Below are 21,952 nucleotides of genomic sequence, written 5' to 3'. Positions count from 1 at the left end.
AGACACTTTCCCCAATTCATTTCCAAATGGAGAGCAGAAAGGAAGGTGTCAAGAATAAAGCACACACTTTTTTATGTTTTAAAAATCTTTGACGTTTGGACAAAGACAAGAGGAACAGAGTTAGTGGGTGGACAGACGGTGGGTGTGGCAGTAGTAGCATATTTTCTCTACAGATGTGGGTGACAGAAATACAAAAACTTAGATGGTAACTGAGCATGGATGCAACTTAGCATATGATTGCGAAAGAGTCAATCGGTGTCCCTTTGGTTTTCCAGTGTACTAAATTTATTACAAAAAAATGAGTGTTATTTATTCGAGGTCCCTTGTCTAAATGAGCAGTGCTTAAAATCAAGGTTATCGAGCGTCCTTAGTCGAAGTTGGTGGCATCTGTCGGCATCACATGGGCTGGTGTGCATGTTGTGTGTTTGTGTGTGAAGTAAAGGTTCCTGGTTGGGCTCAGTCGGTGCTGACCTGCGTGACCTGTGCGTCAGCTGTCTGGTTGGTGGACTGAATGAACATTGGTTGGGTCAGCTCCTGTCCTGCTGGCATCGTCACCTGCTGAATCTGATACAACTGCTGTGAAACAGAGAGACAGACGGAGAGGTTGAAGGTCTATGTGTACTTGGATTTTAACAGGATGACATGGTGACAAGGGTTTAGATCGCTCTTGGGTTGTTAAAAGGTGCTATTTATGCTTCTAGGATAAAACACCTTTTATCTGATTGAATTAGAAATTTTACTCACTGTTGTATAATTACATTTCTGGCTAATTCTCACTTGTGGCATATTTTGTGTTATCTGTCTAATGATAGTTGTCTGTAACTGTATCTTGGCCAGGGAAAGGGAGATACCCAATCTAAATGAGGTTTTCATGCTTAAATAAGATTTGGATTAATAATATTTTCCTCCTAGTAGCACGTCAGCTGGTTAGCAGCTAGGTGTGTGCAATAGTTACAATTACAAATGCTAAAAATGCCACAAACAAGGACAATGAGTCCGGTGCCACCTGGCAAATCTGAGATACAAAATTCAGTGTGTAGCTCTAGATGTCTCCGTCATTTCTACAGCTTTGACACATTGGATATATTTGTTGCAATTTTTACCTGTCCGTCAGTAAACTGGTTGAATTGCTGCTGTCCTTGCTGTACCTCTGTCTGTGTGATCTGTAAACAAGCAAATTAAAGAAAATTAACAATTGAGCAATGTAAATGTTTGGATACATCTCATTTGTTTTCTGAATTTTATTTATGCTGCTATCGTGATTACCTGCTGGGTGTTGGCAAGAGTCTGAATCTGTCCTTGGACCACTTGTGCCCCAGAGACAGACTGAGCTAGACGGATGTATTGTAGTTGGCCAGTGTTTAGTTGCACCTACAGTGAACCAACACAAGGGGGAGACAGAGTTTGGTTAAGAGCAAAGGTCATTTGAATCCAGAGGTCACAGCCATTTTCGTCCTCTGGACAACAGCAGCACGGATAATTCACTTTCCTCTGGTGAATTGTTAACTTTCTAAAACGTATGTTTGATGGCAGTCCCACAGCATCGAACCCAAGATCACTTTAGCCATTTCTTCTGTTTGAACCTGATCCCCGCTGCTCGACCTTCTTCACGACATCACCAATCCCTCCCCCTTGTTCATCATCATCTTTCTGTTCCACCTTGATGCCATTTCTTACCGGGATTTGCTGAATCTCTCCTGTGTTAGTGATGATCTGCTGCATGACCTGCATGGTCTGGCCCTGGGCCTGAGCGGTCTGAGCCTGACCCTGAGCTGCTGCAGCCTGGACAATCTGTACCTGCTGGCCCTCACCCACCTGCATGGCCACCGGCGCACTCTGACGGAGAGAAAAGAAGAGAGAGAGGAAAAGAAAGATAAAAGCAGAAGAAGAGGCAGACGGAAAGAGACAGAGACAGAAGTAACACATTAGTCATTGAAAAGCTACTGGTGCAGACATGTAGTTTAAGATTGACAGCACAAAGATCCAGGAAATCACTAACTTCCCTGGAATGTGATTTTTAACCAGAAGCATAAAGCTCATGTATCCTTAAATATTAGAAGTCTGTTAGAGGATCATCCGGCAGGAACAAAAGACATAGAGACATAAGGTGACAATGCAGGTATCACGACCTCTCTTTCTCTTCTATCTGTCACACTATCCAGGAAAGGCCACCTGATCTCATGCTGCGGCCACCCATACAGACCACTGTCATCCGAGCAGGACCGAGCTCATAAACAGCAGGCACCTACAGGGCTCAGGCAACAAGCATTGGCCTCTGCGTGTGTGGTTAGTGAACATATAAATGCATGCGTGCATGTGTGTTTACCGTGATGGGTGTGCCCTGTGATTGCACCTGCACTTGCTGTAACTGCTGCATGGTGGCACCTTGCAGCATCTGATGGCCGATAGAATAGAATGAGAAAATGAGAGAAAGACACACAGTGAGAAAGCAGCGACAGCAACAACTTAACACATGAATGTAAGCATGTGTGGCGTGTTCGCATAGAAAGCTTAATTGCTAACACAGCAAACAGTGACATATAAGCAGCAATTGACACTTAAAAGCATGGTTATGACATATGCAAATAAAACAGGAGAATTGCACAAAAAAAAAAAAATAATGGTGGAGTTTGGACAGGTTTTAAAAAATGCATGTACATCACAAGTTATGCCAAAGGTTGCATAAGTGCTTATGAGAGAGCTGGTGAAGGGAGAGAAAAATGACAGAAATGGTACAACAGTAACAACGAGTAACACTGAAAGCTCTGCAGACGGACACACGGATACATAAATAAAGGATATGAAATGAGATTTCTGCCCATCACCTTTTACCATTCTAACTCTTTCTTTTCTTTCTCTTGTACTCATTATACTTTTTACTTCTTCTTCGATAGGATTTCCTGCCAACAACTCCCTCCACAGACCACTGTACCATACATAACATGTGTCTGATGGAAGTGGCAGGCTACTGAACTCTTTTACATCAGGGAACACTTCAAGAGAAGAAAGAAGAGGGATAACAGGGATGCGAATAAGAGACAACAAACCAAATGCCTTTTTAGGAGAGTCAAATTTAAACCTTCCACTTATTACCTCAAGGGCCCACCTTTTAAAGTGCTAGCTTTTAAATAAGTTACAATGAGGTCTACGTAAGGTGAGTGTCACAGTGCGACCTCCGTGCTCTCAGCGGGGACTGCAGCAGTCGCAGCACTGGTGAATCAGGCCAGGTCTAAATGACTATGACAGCTCAGCTAAAGGCGGTCTGCTGAAGCAGCACGAAACAGCACAGCAGCCCAGCAGCACAGCTACATGACATGCAGAGACCAAGCTGCAGAGAAGAGCGCTTAGGAGCAAAAGTAGTAGGAATGAGCTCATTAGAAAGAGAGACAACTGAACAGTGCTCCTAATTATGCGTGTTTTTTTATCTTACTGTTTAGTGAAACACTGTGATCCTGAGGGGGAATGCAATTTCGCTAGTAGTCTGTGCGAGTGTCGAGAACACAGTTTGTGTGTGTGTGTGTGTGTGTGTGTGTGTGTGTGTGTGTGTACACTGGAGACTTGCTTCCATTAAGAAACAGCTATTGATTTTCACTTTTTATTCTCTTTCAGCTCATTTTTCCGTAGCTGAAACACAGCATTAGTGAGGATGAGAAAGAAGAAGAGAAAAAGTCCAGTGTTTGATAATTAATTTAAGGCAATGAAACATTTTTTTCCCTTTTTTTTCTCTCTGTGCTTCACTTATAAAAAGGCAAAACATACACTGCTTACTATACTGTTACAGAAACTCAAGGTTTTACAGCCTACAATATTGCAAAAATAAACAGGGACTGATAGCACAAATTTTAATCAACCAGTTACAGTGTGTCTATAAACATAGTTCATATAAGTAAATAGAGGAAGAGGAAATATTCTCATTGGCAAAGCGCTCAGATCAAATGTTTACTCTGCAGAGTTTCAGAGGGAGGGTGTGCATGTGTGTTGTTATGTGTGCAGGGTGTGTTCTGAGGTTCAGTTATTCCTGCTGGTGGGAGAGTGGTCAGTTCCTAAAAGTGAGCTAATACTAATGTCAATAAAATCAGGCACGATGACCTGAGTAACAAGGCTTTTGCAGCGGGATTCCCAGGACTGGGTGGAGTTTAGAATGTGCGACTTTACACTACTGGGGAGAGGTAATCCTTTTAACACAGACACACACAGACACACACACACACACACACACACACACACAAACACACACACGCACACACAGAAATGCACTCTTTTCTTGAAGTTCAGTGCAGGATTCATTAACTTGTTAGGGCTGTGGTTTCACTTTGTTTCTGCTTCTTCTAAATCTTCAGAGCACAGATGTTTTGTACTCTAAAGAGGTTTGTGACAAACGCTGTGAAGAGCTCTTCAAAGCTCTTTGGTAGTACCTGTCCTTGCTGTGGTTGTGCGATGATGATCTGACCAGGCTGGATGGTCGTGGCTGTTTGTGCACCAGGTTGCTGGCCCTGTTGTGTTCCCTGCACCTGTACGGCTCCGGGCTGCTGGGCCAGGGTGAAGTAGTACTGCACCGGCTCTGCTGGAGCTACTGACTGACGCATCTCCTCCTGAAGATGAGAAACAAACACACACACAGACACAGACACACACAGACACACACACACACACACACACACACACACACACACACACACACACACACACACGGAAGGAGGCCTATCAGTCCATTACATCTCCATGAATTATTTTTGTTGGTGTAACAGAAGAGAAGAGCAGCTCTGATAAATAACTGATGGGATGTGGCTGGGGAGGAGTAATGTAATCTGGATGTAAGCTCCATTACAAGCATCATACTGGTCAATACCATACACTGCAGGCCTGGAGGCATGCTAGGCTGAACAAGGTGATGTGTTTTTACTCTGATCAGCCAGGAGCAATTTATACAAAAAACTGTCTCAAACATTTGTTACTCCAATAGCTAAAGGGGAAGCAACTAATAATCTGACAGTTATTGATTTATGTATGGAAATCTCTGTCCATCCTCTCCCTGGGTCAACACAAATGCAGCGTCAGAATTTGTTGGGATTCAGTTCACTCAGCACAGTTCAGCAGGTTAAACATTTGCTGGCATGGGGGCTTGAACCCAGGTCGAACAATTCTTATAAATGTAATTATCAGTAAAGACTGACCTGTGTTATGCTGCTTCATAACTGACTAATGAGCGTGGCTTCATCTTGATGATGTTTCTCCATCACCAGAAGCGTAAACACCCCTCTCCCAGCTCCATAACAACACAGCTGAGAGTGTAGGATGTTTACATGCCTGGAGACAGTCTACTTGACAACAAATTTAAATATCTCACTCCTCCATCTGGTATACAAAATTTTCGTACAATACATAAATCTCTTGCTTGAGCACAACTTCAACGCAATATGCTGTTCTCTTTCGCTGTCCTTGTTAAATTAGTTCCTGGGAAGAGACATGTTTAAACACTTCATCCTACTAGTAACTATTAGCTACTAACTCAAACAACTAGTGCCATTGGTGAGGTTACTGTTGGCTGTTAGAGGCAATAAGATGCTGCAAACATCCGACTGAAAGCCCTCGCTGTCCAAACCCCAGCTTCCAGTCAAGGATGTTTACAGCCCCTCCAGGTTGCCAACAATGGAAACGCCCCTGAGATGACATGATATGAAATGAATGATAACTTTAATTTGTGAGCAAATTATTTTTCAAAAAACACTTCAGATACTCCAGCTGTTTGCCTGTCACTGCGCAGGTAATAAGACCATCCTGGAAGTGTATGCTTCCCTACCTGTCGTTTAGGGGGCTTCAGGTCGTCCCGGGGCACAATGTCAATCAAGAAGTCAAACTGGTCGAACTTTGTTATTGCCATGGCAATGTCGTTCCTCTGTAAACATAACAGACACAGAAGGTGATTAGGTCAGAGTCAATATATGCAGCAACCTATATATAAACATGCCTCAAGGCCTAAGGTCAACTCTCTCAAAATAGCCACACGAGAGGATACTTTGGAATTGAAATGAAGTTCCCAGTAGTATTGTAACAGGTATTTGCTTTGACAACTTAGCTCAAAGGAAGACGGGATTTGTTTAGAATTGAAACAATTAGTCGATGGAAAATTAATTTGCAACTATTTTGATGATCAATTAATATTTTGAGTCACGTTTCAAGCAAGAAAAAGCTAAGAATTGTTGTTGTTGCTTGTTCCAGCTTAATAGATTTTGGTTTTGGATTGCTGGTCAGGAACAACAAGTTATTTCAACATGTCACCTTCACACTTTTGTTTTATATACAAAACAATTAATCAAGGAAATCACTGGCAGATTAAATGATAATGAAATGAAGAAAGTTCAACTTTCTTTTTTTCCTTTCTCTTTCTTTTTTTAACCATGAATTAAGACAAATAGATTAATAAAACCAACCAACCTAGCACCACAATACAAAACCGTGGATGTGTGAGATGGGTGGAAATGAACAAGAATGACGTTGTCCTGCACTTATGAGCACACGCTCTCCCACTATACGCCTTCCTATATCCATAGCAGTGTGCTGTCTCTGTGGAATTTTCCACAGGATATTGGCTGTCAGGACCCCCCATTGTGGCCTTCCCTGCACTAGAGGCTATTTATAGTCGCTTGATTAATATCTGGTAACACCAGGTCACATCTACACTTGTTCTATTGATGAGCGTTGCTATGGTGACCCCAACTGGCGTGCCCTCTTCACAATAGGACTCGGGCTCAGCACATGAGTGTATGTGCGAACATGTGTAAATGGAGGGTTGTTTTCCCTAACTGAGACACAAGAAAATCACACATTCATGAGGTGAAGAGTCACAGGTACCTCGCCATCTGTGGTACGAAATGTAATTAACATGTAAACCTGCACAGTAAATGAAGTTTCTATTTAAAGCATACAGTCTAAAAACAAAGCATTTAATACTAAAAAAATAAATAAATAAAAAAAGGAGCCAGGGACAGAGATAAGCCAAGACAACAGGAAAGTGAACACACTTCCAAAGTAGGTCTTCAATTTTAGACTCCTCTTTTTTTGCTGTCTTTTTTTCTACCTGCACTGGCACTGGCACACACACACGCACACACAGGCACGCACACACACACACACACACACACACACACACACACACACACACACATATCCATGGGCTGCTAATCTCTCAGAGGTATGTGAATGGATAAAGTGGACTTAAGGGCTTTCATGTTCTGCTCCACAGTTTTCCCCTCTTGACATCCAGGTGAGACAAACTAGCCTGATTTTCCCAACTGCTCCCATCAGCGCCCTCAGGCTCTCTGCTTTTCCCCTTCGCATCATTCCAGGGTCCATCTTATTCGAGTTTGGGACAGCAGAGCAGGCAAAATGGCACCGGAGGGAAAACTGGGTCATCGGTGCCCGCCTGGCTTTGCTTTCAAAGTCAATGGAGAGAAAACGAACTAAATAGAGGGATAGTCCTCAAGGGGATGCTGGTAGGGGGCCTCTGCTTGTATACGCACACAGACAGAAACACTTACTGAATAGAAAGTAACAAACCAAAATGAGAGCTAAATGCAGGGGTGTGGGAGAAGTTAAAAGGTAAAAGGTAGCACAATAAGGATATGTACAGACGGAAGAAAGAGGTAGGGAAACAAAATGAAGATAGAGTAACGTAATTGTTACAGTAGATGGATGTGGCGACCCCCACAAATTAGCCAGAAGGAGTGTAAGCAAACAGCTGAGTCAAAAATTGACAGGTCAGTCAGTTTGATGTGTAATGAGGTGTGATCTGATCAAAGTAACACATTCTATCTGCCATTCAAGGAGGACATTAAGATGTAAAAGGAGGAGGATGAGGAGAACAGAATTCACACAACTCAATGTGTGTGTCTGACCTGTAGTGTGCGTCTCTTGTTGTCCTCGGTGTGGATCCAGGCTCTGAGGGTGAGCTCTGTGATGAAGATCTGAGCCGCCTTGGCAAACAGGACTGGAGCCTCTGCACTGATCATCTGTATATAGGAGATGGAATTACACTTGGTTAAATACACCCACAGACTATTAAACTTCAATCACATGAATCACTCAGGACCTGAGGAACAAAAGGCTGCACCACATTCACAGGTGCTACAAAATAATTAATTTGTTTAAAAATGCTAATGTGACAGCCCTCAACTCAAACAGACTATATTGGTAAGCAGAATAATCTCATTATTTCTCAACAAAACATATGAACTTTTCCATCCTTTTCATTGTAAGCTACCTTGAAACCCTTATTTGTCCCTAACAACGATTCTTCTTAGCTTGAAACTCTACTTCTTCATATCGAGTGGCATTCAACTCTCAGACCAAGCCATGTGATAATTGTTTAAGTAAATGGACAGTAATGTGAAGCTTAAATGAACTGTAATAATTCCACACTACTCACATGTGCTTGCACACATGCAGCGAAAGCTACTGTGTCAGGGCTGACAGAAGACAGATATGCTTGTGATCTCCTGATCTCTTTACCAGTATAAGCTGCTGCTTAACTAAGGGGATAGTGCTCTTGACACGACACATTCTAACCGTGCGCACACACTCATGTTGCAAGGCTTTCTCTTTGGAGACTATGAACCACGTTGGCTGATAATCTGGTGAAATGGGGGGAAAATAATTACTCCTCCATGTGCCATAACTGCCTCGTTGAATGCAACTGACAAATGTTAGGAGATTGGTAGGTTCCTCTGAATAGAGGTTGTGCACACATGCCCCAAAAAGCCAGGGATAAAATGAGAACATCTGTAAGACTGGCATTGTTATCAATGTGTGCTTTAAATTGAGTGCTATCAATTGTAATGAGCCCAATACAATTCTCATTGTTAGTTTATTCTACTCAAATGCTCTTCCGACATAAACCACAACTTGCAGAAATGTGGAATGTTTTAAAAAAGTCAACAAGCAGCGAAAATCTAAAGCAAACCTTCTAATCTTCTAATAGCTGCACAATCAGTTTTATAATTTCACTTAATGATGGTTGATTATTGCCTTATGCACATTGTTAATATGGTTTGATGTAAACCCATGTGATATAAATAATGGACTTCTTATCAACAGGCACTGCTAAATGTGCAACAGCTGATAATATTTTTCCATTATAAAATAATCTTTGGTGTTGAGTCCAGCAGGGCCTGAGTGTTCTGAGGAACAGGGCCACATTGAGGAACGTTATCCGAAAGGCTTTAAGGTATTAAAATAATCAAAATGCAGACTATATGTATACGAAAAATTTAACTAAAATCGGATGCATTTAAATCATTGTCAAGATTTATTGCCAGTCTTTATTACCCTTTTTTCCCCAGTCTTACCTTTAAGTGAACTTCTCTCTGCTGTAATTTCAAATACGTTGCAGAAGTGTCTTACGGCCTTATCTACTTGGTCATGTTTGTAGTGGATTTAACCTCTCAGTTTCAAGAAGAGGATAATGTGGCAGTTTGGTTTGTTACATACAACAAATATTCTCACACATTATTGTCATTTATTTAAACTCTTTTCTTACTTTGACATCCTCATCCAGCTTCATAATTTTCTTGATTCGAGCTAGAGGCAACTCCTGCACACGAAAATCCTTCTGAAAGTAACAGATGGCTTTCCAGTTAGAGACATTAAAGACACAGAGTAGAGCACAAATAAGTTGAGTTTAGTATTTACATTTGTGTATGTTTGAAACCATATAAAACCATTGAATTTTAGTGTTGTCACTGATATGTGTTGGTCTTGTCTATTTCAGTGGGCATAACGTACCACAGTCAGGTTCCTGATCTCCTCCATGACACGAGGCCAGAAGGACTGCAGGGTTTGCTGGGCATCGCTGCCCCCGGCTCCAAACGCATCTGCGGACATCTTCTACTCTGCTGCATGGAGGGATGACAAGGAGGAGAAAGGAAGAAGCAAGTGTTAAATATTAGAAAAGTCAAAAACAAAGACGTGATGTGAAGATTAAGAGACACAGGGGACAGGTCATTCACTAAGAACAAAGGACACCAGGACACAGAATACAGTGTCAGTCCAAGCCAGGCCAGCGCTGCCCAGAGCTCTCCCCGTGTGTCACAACCACATATCCTATCACAGCCTATAATTATAATACAGTGAAATCTAAAATAGAGCACCAATGGGCTTCTATTCTCGTACTTGTGGGATGTTGACATGCCCAAGAACCCACCACCAGACTAGCTGCACACTCCCCGATTATGAATGGCTCCATCACCTTTGGCCCATAGCTGGAGCTCCTCTGCAAACACAAGCACGTCATGTGCAAGTCAATAGCTGCTGGTGACCCTGTGCATTGAGGACACATGTGTGTTTGTGTCATAGAGAAAAGATCTCCTGACAACAACTGGGTCCTATTTTTTTGAGGCGCACACAACACACACACACACACACACAAAAATCAAAAGTGGTAAAGTGAAATGAAGCAACTGTTACAAATACATGCATGCAGACATAAAAGCCAGTGCTTCTACAAGGGGTCTGACGGTTTGAAAGAGGATCCAGCAGGTTACTATGGCATGCCAGGAATCTGCTGGGGGAATATTGGCCTGCCTGTCTGAGCACGCAGAGCTTGGAGTGTCTGGATCGCACTCTTTCACTCTGTCCCTTTTCTCCCTTTTCTCCCTACCTCAGTAGATTCAGCAGAAGGGAGAAGAAAAAGAGACATTGGGGGACAGAACAAGAGATGAGTGTGTGGCGCTACTCAAGGGAGACTGAGTGTGTTTGTGTGTGTTGCTGAGGGAGGGGTAGTGCCTTGTCCAGTTCAGCATTAATCCAGCGCTAAGACAAAGTGCCAAAGGGTTTAACAGGGGGAGGTAAGAGAGAGACAGGGCCGCAGTCAGACTGCTGTGCAAACTAGCTATGTGGGTCAAACAAGACAGAAAGAGGGAGACACAGAGAGAAAGAGAGAGACATGACAGTACAAAGAAAAAGAGTGTTAGGAGAAGGGGGGGGTCTCCTCTTTATCTTCTCTTTCTTTTCTCACTCTGAGCCAACAAGCATGAATGGCTGCAGCTCAGGTCCAGCTGACAGACCAATACAATACAAAAAGACAGCCTTTCAAACACTCCATCCAGTGTCTCCTCCTCTAGGTCCTGTTACAGTTGTGTTGTATGGGATTGCTTTGACTTTGGGTCCAGGTCAGCTCCTTTATTCATACCAGTTAAGTGCAGCTGTGAATATTTTACACCGATAAATCACTAATTCAGAGTGCAAACCCTTTACCTGATTGATTTTTGACAGGAAAGATCACTTTGTCTGGCCTTTGTGGAAGTTACTGAATAATATAGAAGAAGCACTGCTGCATCCTGTTCTGTCATTCAGTTTTCGACAGAGAGTAACCTAAATCAATGAGACAGAATAGCAGTGGGGAGGGGGGGGCTTTATATAAATCAATCAGGCCGCTTGTAGCTATGACATGCCAGGCTAGTGATTGACCTTGACAATGTCTCCCCTTCTCTGTCTGATGCTCCAGTGTCCAGTTGCATTTCAAGGTTGATTGAAATCCTGCAGTCACTAGAACAATCCCAGCATTCCATGCGGCAGGAATGACTGATGGGAAGTGTAGTTTTTCCTCCACTTCCCGATGGGCGAACTGACCTCTGCCAGTTCTTTCACTGCCTCTGTGTAGTTTGCAGCACCATGACCATGCAAATAGGCCCAACAAAATAAGAGCGATGAGAGCCATTTGTTTTTCTATCTAAATGGCATTTTACCACTGGTATCAGCACATGATCTTGTGATCATTTTGAACAACACAACCTTGTGTATCTGCGTGTGCACTATCTGCCAGCTTGTGTGGCTCTCTCCAACTGGTAGCCCGATAAGAAACCATAATTAGGAATTTCACTTAACATCATTACAGACAACCATCAGGCTAATTACCATGGTAACAACACCGAGGCCCAGAGGAAGATAGGAGTTAAAATAGCAAATGATTCAATTGATAAAAAGATAAGTAAAACACACAGGCCACCCCAGCTCCTCCTTCTGCTCTCTCATACATACCTCACTTCTCTTAAGCTCCTGCCTTTACTTTCAAAACAGAGAGAGAGAGAGAGAGATCTTATTAAATCACATACACCCCAACCCCCTCTCTCTGACCCCGTGACCTTCAATCTAAATACACAGCCACGCACTAACCACAGCAGCAGGAGGAGGGGAAGTCAGTATGTGAGAAGAAATGAGAAAGCAAGTGTGATGAGGCGGGCTGAAGTGTGAGTGGGGGGAAAAGAAAGAACATATGTGAGAGAGGCTAAGTAACAACATGTCCTTGAGTGTTGCTCCTCCAAGCCGGTGTTCAACCTACAGTAAACCAATATTACCATATTTCCCAAGGCCTTGCATCAATGGAAAGTTTGCGTGGGAGATTGCTGATGTCTGACACACAAATACAGAACATAATGTCTTCTGCTGACTTATGCAACACCTTCTATGGTCTATTCAAATAAACACTCTGAGAGGTGCTATCCAATGCACAAAGAAAATCAATTTTGATACTCCCCGAAAGCTAATAAATGTCAGCATTATAAAACTTATAACAATCTGGAGGTGGATACATATAAATATAGAACGCCAGCGTCAAAATGGCTTATTTTATCTGCAGTGACAAGTACCATTAGCTTCTGTATTTCAGGTCTCCAATCAATAGTAAGTTTTGAAGTACTTAAAGTACGTAAAAATGAGAATCTGGACTGAAGAATTTGTTGAAGCTTGTTTGTCCGGTTCACTTCTTACTACCTGTTGTCAGTGTTGTAAGTCGCTCTACATCAAGTATCGACAAATGTTGGGAATGTACCGTGCTTTCATGTGAGATTGTTTTTCTTGATAATGCAGTGGATCATTCTGTTCAATGAACCTGACAAGTTAATCTACGCTGTGTTGTTCTAAGCTGCTACTGTATGCTATATTAGGGTACATCGTGTTGTTCTGCACTGTGCACCTCTCCTCTCCTCTTCCCTGCGGTTCTGTTGTCCTTCATCAGGTCATCGAGACAGAGAGATGCCGGTGTTGGGTTTCCTAGGAACTCTGCTCTGTGTATGTGTATCTTTGAGGACAAATGTGATGTCTGCACTTTGTCGACATTGTCCAACACAGCAACTCGCTCTTCCTCCTTCAGCGGCTTTACATCTCTCTTCCTGTCTCTTCTCCAGTTCTTCCCATCTCTCTCTGTCACTCCTGGGTACGCGTAACTTTCTTCCTGTCTTACTTACTTTTACCTGATCCCCCTGTTCCAACTTCTCTGGGAAAGTCAATGTTGCTCCGCTTCCAGCAGCTGAATCAGCGCTAATGTTCTCACAGCCCCGTCCTGCATCTCTCTTCTCTCGTTCTCATCCCTCCCTCCCCCCTCCCCCTCTTGCTTGCTGGCACGTCACATCAAGTGGCCACTCACAGCAGCATCAGCAACTCGCTCCAACTCTGACATCACACCACTTTACATGAGCCTTCAATTCCTGTCCAAATAAACCTGATAGGACCTTGGATCAGTGCAGGCAGAAAGGCTAAAGACCGGAAAAATACAACAAGATAGTATCGCTTAGCCATGTGTCTATCTATTTGCTCCTTAAAATTAGTATAAGAGAGGGAAAACAGCAAAGACACACTGCAAAGTTTTATGCTTGCAATTCCACACATAGGCATCATTTCAAAAGTGAGTACAGTGGAGCAAATTAATTAACTGGTCTTTGGTTAAAGTGAAATGTTTTGCCGTTAACTGCCCCTTAATCACCTGACAATTGGTGTAAAGTGAGCTTAATTTTGCTGATTGCAGTTGATAGGTAATGAGGTAAGGCAGTTTGGGACAACCTGAAGGCCTATTTGAGGCAGAAGAGTGAACTTTTCCCTGAGGGGTTTCAGTATCACATTGTTGCAGTGCTGAGGAAGAATTCATCTCATCACAGATCTTTCCCTGGAGCAGGGCTGACACTTCACATCGAAGCAGATGTGCATTGAGAAGACCTGACTTACACAGAAGCAGAGTGTCATATACTGTACCAAGTTAGTGTGTCATTTTGTGCCAAGCATAATTTCCGTTAAGTGAGAACTCTTACACCTCAATCACAAAAAACTTTGTCAGTGTAAAGACATCAGTGTAGCCATTTAATTAATGTGTCTGGTTGATTTGATTAATTTTAATAATCTAAGACTGTAAAAAGCAGTGAGAAAGTACTACACTTATGTGGATAATAACTCAGAAATTAAAACATAAATATAAATTAGTACAGCCACAATCCAGATCACTACTTGCATATAACATGGTTGTTTGGAATATAGTTCAGTCCAACTTTTTACAGCTCCCTTTTAAAACACAAGTGAATGTTCATAAACAAGGAGAAGAGAAAACTGACATAAATTGTGTTGACAAATGTTAGAGCGAGGGCATGACAGAGAGGAAGGAATAAAAGAGATACAGTTGATTTCTTTCCCCCCATACTATGACCTTAAAGTAACCTTCCACATTATTACTCTTCATGGTTACACAGAGCTAAAACATCAGGGAGTACAAAGAGCAAATATGTAGCCACATGAACTGGTCACCATTCAGTTTCAATATAAATGATGAAATCAAATGAAAGACATTTTTTGAATGATATAGAACCAACTATGGGATGAGTGTTGCTACACTGACATGTATTTAGCAAGAGGTCAGTTTTCCACATGCTGCTGTGTGAAACTGTCAATGCTGCAGAATGGACAGTTCTGCAGGAAGGTCACTAAAGGTTGATGTCTGCTAGGTTTTAACTGGCCTCCGACGCAGAAAAGCGAATGCAGCTGTGTTTACACAACATACATTACCATAAACCAGGATATATCATTGAACCACTTAATGTTTAACATTAGGCGTTTACTACGACAGTTTTATTCTGATCTACTGTACCCAAACAGATGGAATAAATACAGCCTAGATAACAAATGTCAAGCTGTCAAACATTCAGTTCAATTGATGACCATATATCAAATGGGCCGTTTGTACAAATCCTGAACTATTAAAGTGTTCACCTTGATGAACCCAATCACAAATGGCATACAGACTGGCATGGTTACAACATGCAGGGTAAATGATTTACTCATGCAAAACAAAAAAAACAAGAAGTTCCCAGCCAGGAATTACAGATTAACTACTGGGAAACGCACAACATTTTCACAGATGTTGGTGCTAATGTTTCGTGATTAAAAAAAAAAACAGACAGGGTTATAATGACGGACGTGCTCACTGTGACCTGTAGTGTAACATCTCTTTGGCATGGCTGGACCGATCCAGCCAACCAAACAGCCCTGCAAACTTTGCCCTTGGTTCTGCTTCAAGCCAACTCCAGGAAGTGCTAGTCACTGATCTCCCAAGGTCATTCAACAGAGGAGAGAGAGAAACCAGAGAGGGAGGAGGGAGGGAGAGGGAGAGAGAGAGAGAGACAGAGAGAGGGAGAGAGAGAGAGATGAAAGAGAGAAGGGGAGGGACAGGGGGAGGATAGAAAAGGACACGTTTTTCAACTTTCACTGCAGCACTTAAGTGACCCCAGTGGTGCGGTCTGTGTACTTTCTAAGACGCTTAATAAAAACATCACATACTTAACATATTAGCTATGTACTGTATCCCCCTTTGAGTTTCACTTCTCATCTCCCGCTACATGTTTCCTTCTCGTTGCTGACAGAGAGACTGCGGGGAGCCAATCTCACATTCCTGTGACCTTCATCCAATGCTAGGCCCAGTCCCTGGCGTCAAAGAAGGCAGGGCTAAAGCTACCTGCATATTACATGCTGGAACACAGCTGACTCCCCCTGGCTGCCCACACACACTGTCTTTACTGACAGTGTGCACATGTAAAAACACGAGGGGGGGGGGGGGGGGGGGGGGGGGCAAGGGCAAAAGAGTGAATGCACAGCGGTGATAAGGTGAAAGGCCTAGCTATGTCTAAGTGGTTTGCGTGTGTCATTTACTTTTTCCTCCTCCGGTGTCCCTATGGTACAGCGTAGGGCACAAATGATATTCAAATCTCATGCAGACAGCAGCCAGCCCTGGGATTTGGCAGCAAGGGCTTCAACTTAAGAGTTATTTTTAGTCTCCCTCTCTCAGTCTCTCGCACACACTCTCTCTCTCTCTCTCTCTCTTTCCCCAATGGGACTTTGTTTTGTCAAAGGCACCAATGGAAACTTTCAATTAAGGAGCAAGGGAAAGGAGAGAAAGGGAGTCAGAGGCAAGTGAGAGAAGAGGCACCCTCCAAAGATTCCATCAGAAGAGATCAGATCAAACTATTAGCCTCCCCTGCCCCTGAAGCTGACAGGCTGACAGTCTGTCCCATCTGGGCGTCTGTCACTGTCGGGGAGGGGGCCTGAGGGGTCCTGAGGTCACTGCAACCAGCTGCACCTCCACCCCTGGAGACCCCTAACACCAACAGTGACAACAACATTGAGAGATGTCCTCTCAGAGTCCTCCATATATGACAAAACCTCAGTTCAACATAGGTGCCATCTTTGCTGCTCAGCTCTGCGTCACTGTCTGGAACTAACATGTAAACAAGGACGTTACATTGGAAAGCGGGGTCCGGACCAGCACCCTGAGGTGCTGTGGCCTCCAGGACATCAATACCACCAAGACAGTGAAGCACTTCTAAGTAGAGAGTCAGAGCCTGGCAGCTATGCACTTCCATGCGGCCGATAACAGGACACTGAGTAAGTGTTTAAGTGTGTATTCGGTGTGGTAGTCCAAAGTCAGAACACAACAAGTGACAACCACAGACAGACTTCACTCTATATTGATACTTTGAGGATGAAAATATAACAAAAAAAAAGCAACAAGAAGAACCATCATAGTTTGTTTTTTTAACCACAGTTCACTCTCTAAAAAGCATTAATGCTGTACTGAAATAATAACTGAAGGACATGGATGAGACACACACACACACACACACACACACACACACACACACACACACAACTCCAGTCTTCCAAGGAGAGTACTACAGGACAGGAAAGGGAGGGGGACTGAGGACGGCTGTAAAGGACAGACACAGTCTCATCACTGCAGAGCATGATGGAGAGAGAAAAGACATCAGAAAGTGAACAGAGGAGAACTATTTATTCAGAAAATTTAAGTCTAACCAACTTGACAAGTCTCCTCTCTATGTGTGTTTTCAGCGGTCAGACTTACCCCTGTGCCCTTCATGGTGAACAGTCTGCCCCGGTGGAGCAGAGCAGAATAGAGGGAAACAGATAGCCCCGTTCAAGTCTCCTTGAGAGCAGCAGCGGCAGCAGGAAGAAGAGGCACAGAGGTTGACAGAAAAACTCTCTCAAGCTCCTTCACTTCCTCCGGTTCCCTGATCGTATCAACAGACAAAAGGCACTCTGGCTCCACTGGACGGCTTTAAAAAGGCTCTAAGCCCGGACACACAGAAGAGCAAGCCCCCCCCCTTCTTCTACCCCTCCCCCTCTCTCTCCCACTCTCCCTTTACACATTGCCCTGTCTCCTTCAGCAGCCCCCCAGCGTCCTCCTCCTGCCTCAACATACAGCCCCGTCTCTCCTGTTTCTCTGACCAAGTCCCCTCAACTCGCTGACCTTCTGTGTTTCTCTGTCTTTTTTACTCTATAACCCCTCTCCCTCTCTCTAACCAGTGACCTGTGCGTTTGTCTTTGAGCTGACCCCTGGCCCGGCGCAGAGAAGAGGACGAGAGGGAATAGAAAGCCAGCACAGCAGCAAGCAACAGCGCAACAGCAGGCAAACAGTACAGCGGCACTCCCGACTCTCAGACAAAAATCTCTAGCCTCCTTCCCCTTTAACATTCAAGAGTAATCAATCTAGCATGCTACATGATACTCAAACCCCGCCTCACACCCGGCTCCCACCTCACTCTTACACTTGCAACCAGTGAGAAGACAGGGTTCTCCTATGCCATTGGATGTTGCACACACCAATCAGCTCTGACACATCCCCTGCTCCTCCCCTTTCCTCCGCCCAACCCCCTTTTACCGACAGCCAACTTCCTGCTCTAAGTTACCTTGAGCTGCAGGATAGGGGTCAGGGAAAAGAAAAGAGGAAGAGAGAGTAAAGAGGAGAATAGGTAAAAAGGAGAAAATAAAGTTGTGGAAAGCTCTTCGGAGAGTGTGTGAGGGTGTGCTCGTAGTGGCTTGCCTCGGCATGGTTTGTCCTCAGGCGTTCCCTGCCTCTCCTGCTGCTGGACGGATGAGAAAGGTTCCACGGGCTGCTCTCTGACAACTGCTCTCTGCTTATTTACAATGTCAAACTAAATGTCTCCCTCCGCCCCGCCTCCTCTCTGCCGCTACAGGCTGACAGCACAGTGATGCAGGCAGCCACGCTGGCCCTCACTGGTTAAAAGAAGTGCCAGAATAGATGCCGCATGTTGCATCCACATGATTTAAAGTACAAAAGCATACTAGGCAGACTCCTGTCTCATACGTGTGCACAGGCACACATGCACATCCACACACACACACACATACATGTTTTGTCCTTGCTTTCTCATTCATCCTTGCTCACAGCCACAGGTACACACCGCAAACATCTAGCCTCTAACCAGCCTACCTGTTATAATCATTGTACTCTTAATATTATGCTAACAGAGGAACATTATCTACATACATGATCCCTCATTATATGTTTAGAATATTAATTAGTTAAATTAGACTTTATTCAACAAATTCTCACGACTCATGAGAACTTTCACTTAGGCAGCTTACTACAACCACAACATAAATCCAATGACACCCTAATTATGTTGTCAATCAAATTTACACAAAAACTAATTACTGCAAAACCATTGCAGAGCTTGGCACAAAATGAAATAGAAACAGCTGCCTTGTGAGCAGTCACAGAACAGGGAGAAAAAAAGAGTGCATTTGATTCTTGTCCTATTTGTGGATAAACAAGACTTAAGAGATATGGGTGAAAGTCTGTAAACAAAGACATTGTTGTCTTGACTCCAAAAACTATGCTCACAGCAACTTCCACAATTAAAACGTCACCAAAAAACCACGTCAGCAATGTCATACAATGTCCTTCTTGTTAACTCACCAGTTTAATGTGCATGCTTTCTACAGAGTAACCTTTACTTTGGAGCACCAAGGCAGGACACTCATGGTGTTTAATGCACCACTGACTGCATCAGTAATTCCACATCGACACACGTAAAGCTTAGACGAAGTGATAAGAAGGGAGAGAAACTGAAGGTGTGATGGTGATGAAATTGTCTTCAAAGTAGGTTTTAAGTGTAAAGGATGGTGGTATGATCTGCAGCTTTATGCTGCATATTACTGCAAATCCTGACAGTAGTGAGGAACACAACAAGCTTAAGAGAGAGAAAGAGAGCAAACCTGCCCCATCAATGAAAAACCTAGAGGGGGAGGGGAACCGGAAGGATGGAGAAGGACAGAGAGGAGAGTTGTTTCAGGATGGGAGGGGTAGAGAACAAGTGGAGAGAGGGCGAGAGAACAAGATAGAGACTCAGGAGAAACAAAGCTAAATGTTCCCTTTTCTATTTTAGTGAGGAGCATGGGGACTAGAGCAGGTACTACAGCGATCCAGTTAATGATTAGAGTGGAACTGCACAAAGATTACTCTCTCCAGCATGGCTACCGTGCCAGAGCAGCTCTCTCTGTAGGTGCATTCTGGCTACCCAAAATGCCACAGTAATGACACCTGGCAAGGTCACCGTACAAATGAGACCTTCCCATGACCCATGCTGCCCGTAGCAGGGACATGTTTGCTCTCACTGACGCCGTTTAGAGATAAACATCCACCTGCCAGACTTTAGGGTTTCATATACACACAGCACCCTCCGGGTAGCAAGGCCAAGCCATGCATTCACCCACAAATATGCAAAAATACATGCACACCCGCTTATCTAAATGTTTAGCTGAATGACTTGCACATAAATTACTCAGGGATTAAGTCCCCTGATGTATGAATGAACCTCATGCAGACACTGTTATTTTAGACATACATGTACAGAGGACAATGATTAAGAACAGAACATTAATACAACTATTCTAAATTAATAAATTAAATTAAGCTGTAGGAATGGCTGCAAACTGTACACAGTATCTTTCTCCAATGCTAATGATGAATGGGAAAAGCTACAGGACCTTTGAAACTCATATTCACAGGGCATATAGCAGAGAGCTAGTATTGTTTTCAGTACATTATGAATATGAAAGAGGCGAATTTCTGATGACGAATGAATTTTGTTTTGTTATCAGTGAAAGAAAAAAATCCAACTAAACACAAGTGCAGCTTCATGTTGGATGACTGCTCAGTCTCGTTCTGCTTGTTGTGACTGAATTTAAAGTTATCTTTAATTATTTAAGTGTTATACGGTATGTACATTGAGTGTTTAATCTAGAACAGGAGTGTAGCTAACACTGACCCGAGTACCAAAACAGAGACACACTTTATAGTTACATATAAATAGTATTGGGCATTTACACTGGAAATAGGGCAACTTTGGCATTTAACGCGTCAGCCTTTAATACCGTGTCGCACTTAAACTAGGTCGCTACATTATATATCATAAGCCAGTTAGGATAACAAAGTGGCTAGCCGGAGACAACGAAACCAATGCAACACCACACGTTAGCAGATGGAAGTCCGTATTTAAATATCAAACTAAGGTCGCTATAGTAGACTACTATATTTAGATGCACCGTAGCGCATATAACATATCGACAGCTTAATACGTATGACAGCAACCTTAAACACATACATTTAGCACTAGTAGCTAGCGTTATGGTGGTGGTCACTGTTGAAAGGGACTTCGGGCTAACGTTAGTGAAGTTAATGTTAGCTTGTAGGACATGCACACTGGTGACTGTTGTACAGCACAGGTGACCATCCGCAGTGTGTGTAATTTTAATCACCACTGGACAACGAGTCCTGCCATCAAATGAAAGTTTGCAAAGCTTTCCAAAGCTAGGAAGAAGCAGTCTAACCAATAAAGACAACGTTTGGATCTGTCCTTCAGACCAATCAAACCTCGGACTAGATTCCACCAATCAAGGTTTTTAGGGCTAAGTTCGTTCTGCAACTGACGCCATTCGGGGCCCAGTAGAAATGGCCAGTCCGTTTGACAATCACTGAGACAAGAGCCAACATGGCGGACAAAGAGCATCAGTTTCCTGACCGCCCGTGATCCCTTCAGCGGGCCACCAATAAGCGCCTCAGAGAGCGGGGAGGGAAATGGCGCCTATGTTCATCTTCCAAAACAATCGTCTATTGGTCAAGAACGGCAAATGAAAAAAGTGAACTAATTGCCCCTACTTCCACCCAACACGCACCCCTTTCTTGTAAACGTTCCACACACAAAACGAATTTTAATTTCTTACTCACTTTGTTTTACGGGTTCGAAGTGAAGTCCTGCTCAGCGTATTATTTATTTTATTTAGCTAGCAAGGGGAAACAAGATGGCTGCTATTCGAACCGGAAAGAGTTTGACGCACGTACGCGATGACGTGACTGTTACGCTCCCTGACCGACACCGTCTATCTCCATCCATGCTTTATTAAATTCGCTAAATTGAAAGGGGTTTATGGGTTTTATCAAACTATTTATTCCTCAAGTATTATTGGTCCCAGTGAGACATAAGTGAACTGATAAAAACTACAATGAATCCAATTCCAATGTGGCAGTTAACGTGGTCGGTATATATACAACTATTGTACTCATATTATTAATAATAATAATAATAATAATAATAATAATAATAATAATAATACAGATTCAATGCCATAATGTTTTTTCATTAAATTCCTACATCTGACCACATTATAAATGCCTGCATTATACTGTCTAAAAATATTAGATAATTTCAGCTCGTTTCAGCTACATTAAGTTGAATTTAATTAAATGTGCTGTACAGGTCAAGACTAATATGGTATAAATCTATAACAGTTAAACTGCTGATGATAATAGTAATTTAAAGAT

At 43.0% G+C, this 21,952-nt stretch overlaps 1 protein-coding gene across 12 annotated transcripts; it reads right to left on the bottom strand.

Moving 5' to 3' along the window:
- Positions 1-6: 6 nt before the first annotated feature.
- nfyc (nuclear transcription factor Y, gamma) lies at positions 7-21,455 on the bottom strand. 12 transcript variants are annotated; one of them, XM_023412198.2, is made up of 11 exons: positions 21,359-21,455; positions 9,781-9,890; positions 9,536-9,607; positions 7,896-8,009; positions 5,801-5,896; positions 4,416-4,592; positions 2,327-2,395; positions 1,678-1,836; positions 1,267-1,371; positions 1,104-1,163; positions 7-576 (listed from the first exon to the last, which is right to left on the bottom strand). In XM_023412198.2, the coding sequence occupies exons 2-11, from the start codon at positions 9,877-9,879 to the stop codon at positions 457-459; spliced, it is 1,071 nt and encodes a 356-aa protein (XP_023267966.1). In that variant the 5' UTR covers positions 9,880-9,890; positions 21,359-21,455; the 3' UTR covers positions 7-456. The 12 variants fall into 12 exon arrangements, with proteins under 12 accessions (XP_023267966.1, XP_023267972.1, XP_087031726.1 ...); XM_023412204.2 differs by having other exon boundaries at positions 9,536-9,604; XM_087175600.1 differs by having other exon boundaries at positions 9,536-9,604; positions 9,781-9,887; positions 21,359-21,423.
- Between the last annotated feature and the right edge of the window lie 497 nt (positions 21,456-21,952).

This window comes from Seriola lalandi, unplaced genomic scaffold, assembly GCF_002814215.2.
Source record: "Seriola lalandi dorsalis isolate HSWRI2012SDOR001 ecotype SW California unplaced genomic scaffold, Sedor1 jcf7180002054476, whole genome shotgun sequence".
Classification (NCBI taxonomy): Eukaryota; Metazoa; Chordata; class Actinopteri; order Carangiformes; family Carangidae; genus Seriola; species Seriola lalandi.
This window is presented reverse-complemented; position numbering and strand designations above follow the sequence as displayed.